Source organism: Podarcis pityusensis, assembly GCF_964106645.2.
Source record: "Podarcis pityusensis genome assembly, chromosome: 8".
Classification (NCBI taxonomy): domain Eukaryota; kingdom Metazoa; phylum Chordata; class Lepidosauria; order Squamata; family Lacertidae; genus Podarcis; species Podarcis pityusensis.
This window is the reverse complement of record NC_138033.1, coordinates 1,426,670-1,437,434: the sequence shown is the minus strand read 5'-3', so window position 1 is coordinate 1,437,434 and position 10,765 is coordinate 1,426,670. Positions and strand designations below refer to the sequence as shown.

The window sequence follows — 10,765 nt, the reverse complement described above, 5'->3', positions numbered from 1 at the left end:
TCTCCCACCGCACCACCCACCAGATGTTCCAGCTGCTGCCTCGCACCCCCTTCATCGCCTCCTAGGAGACCCTCCCTCTTGGCCACAAGTCGGGGCAGCAGAGCACACGTGTTGCCTGCCAGGTTCAATCCTGCGCATCTCCAGATAGGGCTGGCAAAAGGTGTCTGTCCGAAACCCGAGAGAGCCACCCAGCTGGTCTTTGAAGGCGATGTTGAGCCAGATGGACCAACAGGTCTGGACTCAGTGCGAGGCAACGGACAACCTCCTGAATTCTTACCTATGTGGCTGTCCACGTAACTTCTGAAGTACAGGAACCAAACAGGGAGTGGCAGTTGGAGCAGCAGAGATGACCATTGATGCTTCCTAGAATGTCCCTTTTCTCCAGCTTATATCAGGGTCAACGGAGGAATGAGTGGCGGGTCAGCTAAGAGCATGCAGGCATGTGTGTGTGTGTTGGGGGTTGACTGAAGGGCAGAGTGTTTGAGGACTGGGACATTCACAGGGAAACCAAAATGCTTGTTTACAAAGCTATTGTACTACCAACCTTACTGTATGCTTGTGAAACATGGACCACTTACAAACGCCATCTCCAACTCCTCAAAAGATTCTGTCAATGAGGTCTCCGAAAAAATTCTACACATCACTTGGGAAGACAGGCGAACTAATACCAGTGTACTGGGAGAAGCAAAGATCACCAGTGTTGAAGCGATGATTCTTCAACATCAACTTGGTTGGACTGGTCATGTTGTGCGGATGCCTGACGATCGTCTTCCAAAGCAACTACTCTATTCCGAACTTAAAAATGGAAGGCGTAATGCTGGTGGTCAACAAAAGAGGTTTAAAGATTGTCTCAAGGCAAATCTTTTAAAAGTAGTATAAACACCAATAACTGGGAAACACTGGCCTGCAAGTGCTCCAGTTGGAGAACAGCCTTGACCAAAGGTGTGATGGGCTTTGAAGTCTTTCGAAGTCAGGAAGAAACAGTGCTAAGAGGAAGGGTGTTTGGCAAATCCACACCAGGATCAACTCCTGCCCGGAAACCAATGTCCCCACTGTGGAAGGACGTGTGGATCCAGAATTGGCCTCCACAGTCACTTACAGACTCACTGTTAAGGCCAAGTTCATGGAAGACAATCTTACGCAGCTACAAGGGATTGCCAAAGAAAGATGTTGGGGGTATGGCGCATGAGCCTTAGATCTGCTGAATTCACTAAGGATCAATCAAATTTACGAGAAAGGATCTTATCTACGAAAAAAACAAAATTCTTGGTAACGTAGTGTGAAGTTTAGGTGCAGTGCCATCAGTATCCTGGTAGCATCCAACTGTGAGCCAGCTGCATTTGATTCGGTGATTAAACCTCAACAGTTTCTTGAGCACCCCTAAAGTCAGAAGGAAATGGAAGCATGTGTAGCCTTCACTTACTTAACACCTGGTTTCACGTGGCCCGTCTGGAAAAGAGATAATAGTGTCCTCTCTACAGGTCCCAAAGCTTGCTGAAATATCATTAGGGATGTTTGGCCCACTGACAGCATTCACACTTTGCTGAGAAAGCAGGTCTTTTCCTTGGAAGAGAGTAGATTTATTTGGCAAGTGCTGCCTTTTCAGATGTAAGATTCCTGGGAAAAGCCTACGCATATGTCTAGAAGCTGCCAAGGAAGGTTTACCTGCTATGTGAAGCTATTTGCCTATTCCTTTGTAATCCTGCCTTCATCATCCAGCTGCCTTCATCAAGTTAATGTACACATATCAGAATTTTTGCAGGGAGGTGGCGCAGGAATCTTCTTCTTTGGCGATCCCTCGTAGCCGAGTAAGATTGACTTCCATAAACACTGTTTATGGATAGCCCTGCGTGTTGTGGCATTCATAGAGCCCTGAGCCCCTCTCCCCCTCCGACACGGTATCATCGATCTCTTTCAACGCCATAAATAACTTGTTGGCATACAGAGGCATTCCTGAAATGAAAGACCATCAAGATTTTTTTTTTTAATGCTTTTTTATTAAATTTTCCACAGACAACAAACAAAACAATCTTTTACAATCAACATTTTGTGTTATCTTATTTACATTGCGTATATTCACGCCGCGACTTCCTTCCTTCCCTGCGCTGGTTTTCTTAAAACATATCTTCTCTTGTAGATTCTTATTGACCTTCTATATACATCACAGGATTTATGTTAACCCTGCCGTAGTTTTTAAACTTCTAGTTATTTCTTATATATACCACAAATTTACCCCACTCTTCTTCGAACTTTGTACCTTTTCGTACCTCAAATTCTATATGTCATTTTAGCCATCAAGATTTAAGCGCTTTAACAACAGCAAAAGTTCCAGTTGCATCTAAAAGCCATTGGATCCATAAAAGAAAGCAACAGAGTTTTGTCAGGGCTAGTAGGGTGGCTATAGAAAATGTAGCTTGAGTCTCTTGTGTGAAGAGATGCTACATCAATCCCAGAATCGTAGAGTTGGAAGGGACCAAGAGGGTCATCTAGCCCAACCCCCTGCAATGGAAGAATATTTTGCCCAATGTGGGGCTCAAAGCCATGACCTTGAGGTTAAGTGCATCTGCAGCAACACAACCAGACTCCTTCATCTGCCCCAGCTGCAACAAAACATGTCTCTCCACAGACTTAGGGGGAGCAGTAATACTCAGTCCCTTCCAGAAAAAGTAACCCAGGGAGGAAGTGGGGTCTCAAAATGACAACCCTGAAGGGCGGGCCCAAGGGTGCCGGGGGGGGGGGGGAAGAGCCGGGATACGAAGTAAAAACCCACACAGAAACGTACCCAGAGACACAGAACAACCAGTTTAATAAAGGAGTGAAGTTATTTGACTAAAAAGAGAAAAAATTCCTGTCAGAAAATGACCAGCAAGCGCCAAGCCAAAGAGACTCAGGATGACCCAGCTGCTGCGTCTGAGGAGAATCCTAATATATTGAATTAGAGATGATGAGGCTAAGATTGGAATTGTCTAAGGTTGAAGCAGAGAAAGAAAGAGAAGAGGCCAGAATGGCAGCTGCCCTTCATCTAGCAGAGATACAGGCAGAAAGAGAGAGAGAGAGAGAGAGAGAGAGAGAGAGAGAGAGAGATGAGCCCAAGAAGAAAGAGACAGGGAGGCCAAGATGGCCCATGAAAAAGAGATGCTTCCTTTCAAAATGGAGGAGATTAAGGCAAGGGCAGAACTGCCGCAAGCAATGTTGGGGGTGGAGATTTTGCCTCAGCAAATGTAAAGTATGTAAAAGGTGATGGTGTGCAGGCCTAATGGTCCAAGCTTCAAAATGCCAGTGTTACGGCTAAAATCTGGGTGCGGGGCTACTCTGCCACCCAGCTCGTCGGACTAGGTCCGCGGGTCCCTGCGGAAGAAAATGAGCTCAGCCGGAGACAGGAGCAAACTGCAGAAGATCCAAGTTTATTGTGCAACAGGTTCAAGGCGAGATTGAACAGCGAGAAAGGGGTGACATGAACTTTTGAAATTTCCCTCCATGTCCCAGAATACAGTGCAAAATACATCCCAGTTACATCATGAATACATTAAGAAGAGGTTGGGTTACACAGATTACATCACGAATACATTAGGAAGAGGTTGGGTTACACCGGATTAACATATGGAGGAGGGAGGGGGGAATATGCAGAGCTGGAGATATGCGCAGATAAGCACATCCTGAGAAGACAATGGTCCATGTACGCGTAGTCTGCCATCTGGCATTGCCCGGAGGAAGGGCTTGGCAGAGCGATTTGACAGGATTAGGGTCTTGACACCTTGCTTGAGGGATTATGGAGGACAGGGGAGGTGTCATGGGGGTTGTGAGCAAATTGGCACGTTGATTTTCTATGAATTTTATAGATTTTAGTCCCTTTTGACATTGACAATTGGAAATAAATGGATATATTGTAGCGAAGAAGGAGGCGAAGAATACATGCCCCCCCCCTTCCGTATCACCAGTTTTCAAAATGAGGCAAGTCAAATATTTGGGTCCCAAGGGGTGGAAATATTTATCCTGATTGGAGCAAGGCAAAGGTCCTTCAAGAGGGGCCTAGACCCTCCACAAAAAGAGAAAGAAGAGCTTTTCTGGGGGGAGTGGGATATTGTCCTCCATTTATTCCTCCTTTTAGCCCCCATGCTGCTCCTTGACATGACTGGGAGAAGAAAGACCAGCCAGACAAGAGCATTTGGAGGGACCAGTGCCAGGCAGCGTTGGGACATTTAAAAACAGCCCTAGATCCGGGGTCAGCAAGCTTTTCCAGCCGGGGGCCGGTCCACCGTCCCTCAGACCATGTGGGGGGCCGGACTATATTTTTGGGGGGGAATGAATGAATTCCTATGCCCCACAAATAACCCAGAGATGCATTTTAAGTAAAAGGACACATTCTACTCATGTAAAAACACGCTGATTCCCGGACCGTCCGGGGGCCGGATTGAGAAGGCGATTGGGCTGCATCCGGCCCCCGGGCCTTAGGTTGCCTCCCCTGGCCTAGATGGACCTTGGGGTCCCTTCCAACTTTAGGATTCTGCTCTTCATTTTGGAAGGCGGACAAGGAGCAAGAGCAACCTGCCGTCACAGAAGGAAGAGGACGGAGTCTTCATCTCCTTGGTTGCCCTTCTCTGGGAGGGTGGGCAGATTGTGAGGAGCAAAAACGAGGACGCGATGATGACTCTCACTTTCAATACTCCTACTATATGTAGGCTAGAGAAGCTGCGATGTTTTGTTTCCAGGTTGAAACAATCCAATTCAGCAAATGAACAACTCTCTCTCTCTCTCTCTCTCTCTCTCTCTCTCTCTCTCTCTGTTGTTGCATCCATCCCAATCTCTCCAAGGATTTAAGGTGGTCACTCAGGGTTCGTGTTTCCTTTTGGAATGAGGCACAGAGAAGTCCCTGGTGTCTTCATGATATCTGGTTTATTGATATGTATCTGCAGCCTGAGCATGGAGATTGTGGGCTTTACAGCACTGACACTCCTAGAGGTTCTTGTTTCTCCCAGAGCCGCAGCTGTGGATTCAAACAAACCTCAACCATCCTGCTCTGCCTGCTGCTTCTCCATCCCATAACTCCTAAGCTCTGCAGCTCACCTTGCTTCACCTGCCGAGGAAGAGGGCCCTCTCACCTTGGCCTCTCCTACCGAGTCCCTTTCTTCTCTGAACAGCCCATGACCCCAGCCTCTCACTTCATGGCAAACTTGCCTGGTTGAAGGAGCTGTGAAGACACGCTGATTCCAGAGGATGAGGAGCGTCAAACACACCGTTTCATCCACACGGGTCTGGCAACCCAAGTCTAAGCCAAATTCTAAGACTTACTGAATGCAGGAATTTTGGGGGTATAAGAATGCCAGCGTGTTCAGAACACACAATGTCACCAGAGGGGAATAAAAGGCTTCCTAGGGAAACCCCCTTGGCTGCTCCTGTGTTGCTTCCAAGGCGACTTCACCAAGAACATACATTTATGGCTGAAATACAGACACAAAGCAGCAGATGGGACAACACAGAATGGCCCCCCCAGCCATGTCTGGCAATGTCTCCCCCCTCCAGCCCCCCCGGGACCCCCTCTTGCTGGGACAGGGCTCTCTGCCCCGCAGCCCCCCAGGGGCCCCCAAGAGGGCCAGGCGGGACTCGCCCCTCCCGGAGAAGAGACACCCCCGGGTCCCCCATCTGGCCCCTGCGCCCCCCCGGAAGGCTCCCCTCTCCCCTGCCCAGACGCCCCTGCGCAGCCCCGGGCAGAGAGACGGGCTCCTCCTCCCGGACACGGGTTCCCCCTTCACACGCACACGCGCCCAGTCCCGGGTTCTGGGTCCTGCTTCCTCCCTCCCCCCCCCCGGAAGGGGCAGCTCTGCGCCTGCGCGACGCCCCAGGCTCCTCCGCAGGGAGAGAAAAGGGTTAAGGGGCGCCGAGCTGGCTTCCTAGACAGGACAGGAAAGGAAGGCGGGCCGCTCCTCCTCCTCCCCTCTGAGGTCCCTTCCGGCCTCGCCTTCGCCTGCCGGGCTCTGGTGGGTCTCCTCTCGGGGGAAGCCTGGGGAACTCCCTGCCCAGGGAGGCGGGAAGGGGAGGGAAGAGAGGCTGGGGGTCCGGGAGGGAGCCAGAGGGACCTCAGGCCCTGGCCAGGGAGGTGGGACTGGAAGACAGTGAGGAGGGAGAAGGACATTCGGAGGGACATAATTGTGAGGGAGAAGGATATTAAGAGGGACATAATTATGAGGGAGAAGGATATTAAGAGGGACATTATTATGAGGGAGAAGGATATTAAGAGGGACATAATTATGAGGGAGAAGTATATTAAGAGGGACATAATTATGAGGGAGAAGTATATTAAGAGGGACATAATTATGAGGGAGAAGTATATTAAGAGGGACATTATTATGAGGGAAAAGTATATTAAGAGGGACATTATTATGAAGGAGAAGGATATTAAGAGGGACATTATTATGAGGGAGAAGGATATTAAGAGGGACATTATTATGAAGGAGAAGGACATTAGGAGGGACATAATTGTGAGGGAGAAGTATATTAAGAGGGACAACATTATGGGGGAGAAGGATATTAGGAGGGACATAATTATGAGGGAGAAGGATATTAAGAGGGACATGAGGGAGAAGTATATTAAGAGGGACATTATTATGAGGGAGAAGGATATTAAGAGGGACATTAATATGAGGGAGAAGTATATTAAGAGGGACATAATTATGAGGGAGAAGGATATTAAGAGGGACATTATTGTGAGGGAGAAGGATATTAAGAGGGACATTATTGTGAGGGAGAAGGATATTAAGAGGGACATTATTGTGAGGGAGAAGGATATTAAGAGGGACATTATTGTGAGGGAGAAGGATATTAAGAGGGACATAATTATGAGGGAGAAGTATATTAAGAGGGACATGAGGGAGAAGTATATTAAGAGGGACATTATTATGAGGGAGAAGGATATTAAGAGGGACATTAATATGAGGGAGAAGTATATTAAGAGGGACATAATTATGAGGGAGAAGGATATTAAGAGGGACATTATTGTGAGGGAGAAGGATATTAAGAGGGACATGAGGAAGAAGTATATTAAGAGGGAGATTATTATGAGGGAGAAGTATATTAAGAGGGACATAATTATGAGGGAGAAGTATATTAAGAGGGACATAATTGTGAGGGAGAAGTATATTAAGAGGGACATGAGGGAGAAGTATATTAAGAGGGACATTATTATGAGGGAGAAGGATATTAAGAGGGACATTAATATGAGGGAGAAGTATATTAAGAGGGACATAATTATGAGGGAGAAGGATATTAAAAGGGACATTATTATGAGGGAGAAGGATATTAAGAGGGACATAATTGTGAGGGAGAAGTATATTAAGAGGGACATAATTGTGAGGGAGAATTATATTAAGAGGGACATTATTATGAGGGAGAAGTATATTAAGAGGGACATAATTGTGAGGGAGAAGTATATTAAGAGGGACATTATTATGAGGGAGAAGTATATTAAGAGGGACATTATTCTGAGGGCGAAGGATATTAAGAGGGACATGAGGGAAAAGTATATTAAGAGGAAGATTATTATGAGGGAGAAGTATATTAAGAGGGACATAATTGTGAGGGAGAAGGATATTAAGAGGGACATAATTGTGAGGGAGAAGTATGTTAAGAGGGACATTATTATGAGGGAGAAGTATATTAAGAGGGACATAATTATGAGGGAGAAGTATATTAAGAGGGACATAATTGTGAGGGAGAAGTATGTTAAGAGGGACATAATTATGAGGGAGAAGTATATTAAGAGGGACATAATTGTGAGGGAGAAGTATATTAAGAGGGACATTATTATGAGGGAGAAGGATATTAAGAGGGACATTATTATGAGGGAGAAGGATATTAAGAGGGACATTATTGTGAGGGAGAAGGATATTAAGAGGGACATGAGGAAGAAGTATATTAAGAGGGACATTATTATGAGGGAGAAGTATATTAAGAGGGACATTATTATGAGGGAGAAGGATATTAAGAGGGACATTATTATGAGGGAGAAGGATATTAAGAAGGACATTATTATGAGGGAGAAGGATATTAAGAGGGACATTATTGTGAGGGAGAAGGATATTAAGAGGGACATGAGGAAGAAGTATATTAAGAGGAAGATTATTATGAGGGAGAAGTATGTTAAGAGGGACATTAATATGAGGGAGAAGTATATTAAGAGGGACATTATTATGAGGGAGAAGTATATTAAGAGGGACATTATTATGAGGGAGAAGGACATTAAGAGGGACATTATTATGAGGGAGAAGGATATTAAGAGGGACATAATTGTGAGGGAGAAGGATATTAAGAGGGACATTATTGCGAGGGAGAAGGATATTAAGAGGGACATGAGGAAGAAGTATATTAAGAGGGACATTATTATGAGGGAGAAGTATATTAAGAGGGACATTATTATGAGGGAGAAGGATATTAAGAGGGACATTATTATGAGGGAGAAGTATATTAAGAGGGACATTATTATGAGGGAGAAGTATATTAAGAGGGACATAATTATGAGGGAGAAGTATATTAAGAGGGACATAATTATGAGGGAGAAGTATATTAAGAGGGACATAATTATGGGGGAGAAGTATATTAAGAAGGACATAATTATGAAGGAGAAGGATATTAAGAGGGACATAATTATGAGGGAGAAGTATATTAAGAGGGAAATACCATGAAGATGACCCTTCCCTTCTCCCTCTGTTAACAAATCTCTGTATGTCGGCCATTTCCCCTCCCTAATACTTTATTTGACGGAAAGTCCAGTTTCCGAGGCGTCTTCCAGGGCAGTTCCACCCAGAGGGCCTTGCCACCGTCCCCTCGGATCCAGAGCAGGAAGTCCCCAAGGGACGGTGGCTGGAGCTAGACATGGGCCCTCTGCTCACCAAGCCACCCAAGTAGATATGGCTGGGTTTGGGCGAAGCTCTGGACTATGCAGTGGGGTGGGGAGGGACCCCCACCGTTGCCTTGGCTCCAGATTACACTCACTTGTCACTCACAGTTATGACTTCTCCCTCCTCCTCCTCTCCCTACACTTGCTCAGGGAACATTCTTCTTCTCTTGGCTGTGCTTTGATCTTACAATAGAAGAATGTGTTTGATTTGTAGGATTTGATGCACCTTGCACTAGAACTTGGCAGAGGACCAAGGGGCTCCTTCCGATCTCTTGGAGACTTCCGGAGAGCCCAGATGGATGAGCAAGACTCAGCTGGCCCTGAAGCAGGAAGAGGCAATGCCATGGAAACAGGAAGCAGTGCGGAATTCTGGGAAAACTCTGTGAAGAAGATCCTGGGTGAGGAGGACACCCCTTGCTCAGAGGTGCAGAGCCAGCAGCTCAGGCAGTTCTGCTACCAGGAGGCCAAAGGACCCCGAGAGGTTTGCAGCCAACTCTACCACCTTGACCATCAGTGGCTGAAGCCAGAAAGGCACACGAAAGCTGAGATGCTGGACCTGGTGATCTTGGAGCAGTTCCTGGCTGTCCTTCCTCTGGAGATGGAGAGCTGGGTGAGGAAATGCGGAGCGGAGACCAGTTCCCAGGCGGTGGCCCTGGCCGAAGGTTTCCTCCTGAGTCAGGCAGAGGAGAGGAAGCAGACAGAGCAGCAGGTGAGAGAGACCTTCCTCTGGATACTCCCAAGGGGCTCCAAAGAGGAGGGAGAGTAATGGCCCATCCTTTTTTGGAAAGCATCTAGGAAGAGATCTTCTTCTTCTTCTTCTTCTTCTTCTTCTTCTTCTTCTTCTTCTTCTTCTTCATACCACACCCATGTGGCTGGGTGCCTTCCAGCACATATAAAAGCATAAGAAGATATCAGGTGTCTTCCAAAAGTTATGCATTTTCTTATCTCCTTATCACCTGATGAGAGGGCATTCCCCAGGGTGGGGGCCACTGTGGAGAAGGTCTTCTGCCTGGTTCACTGTAACTTCACTTATCACAGAGAGGGAATCAGCAGAAGACCCTCGGAACTGGACCTCAGTTCATGGAGACGCTCCTTTGGGTATGTGAAGAGATTATGGCGGCCAAATGGAGCCCGGCACACTTCCGCTGCGGCTGCGAGCTGTCTGTGCCGATCGAAAACGTCCTCCAGCCTCTTTGGCCGTTTTTAGCATAATGTACACAGCGGTAGAAGCAGTTGCAGTGTGTGGGTAATAAATCAGAACACATGCAGGCTGTCCTCTTATCTCCAACAGTCTTTAATCGTGTAGCATAACATCGTAAAATCAGCTTCAAACACCTGGCGACAACGCACACATCTCTCCTCCTCCGAACAGAACAGAAAGAAGACTGACACACACACACAGTAAGGTTCCCGTATGTGAAACATAACCACGCCTCATGATGTGAGACGTCATTCAGAACGTCACTCAGAACTGTTAACCCTGTAAGTTCTGAAACCTTCACACCCCCTCTCGTCTCGCATCCTGAGGGAAACTGTGAACACCCATTTACAGACCTCTTTGAGTTCAACTCACCTCCTATTGCCTTTTGCCCCCTTCTGGCATCTGTCCCAGGCAACTGTTGAACCCCTTCAAAACTCCCAGATTCGCACTGTGTGAAACCAACCCACGCACTGGTGACCTGGAACCTCTCAGGTGGAACCCCCTTTGTGGCGCGTGTGGACCGTCTGAGCACAAACTCAGGTGCTCCTCCTGACATCACTTAGTCTCATATGTCTTTCAGCTAAGTTGCTGGTACCATGTTCTTTTCAATCGTGCAGTTTCTTAACATTCATACAGTTTGTGCTGTTTTTGTAGATAGTCCTTAAATTTTTTCC

At 46.9% G+C, this 10,765-nt stretch overlaps 1 protein-coding gene across 1 annotated transcript in view; it reads left to right on the top strand.

Annotated features, from left to right (window-relative positions):
- The first annotated feature begins 5,953 nt into the window (after positions 1-5,953).
- The window catches only part of LOC308484141 (uncharacterized protein), a 45,230-nt gene continuing 40,418 nt past the window's right edge, over positions 5,954-10,765 (top strand). The window contains exons 1-2 of the mRNA XM_081018767.1: positions 5,954-5,975; positions 9,105-9,599. Coding sequence (XP_080874893.1) covers positions 9,111-9,599 — 489 coding nt within the window. The 5' untranslated portion in view covers positions 5,954-5,975; positions 9,105-9,110. The remainder of the gene's footprint in view (positions 5,976-9,104; positions 9,600-10,765) is intronic.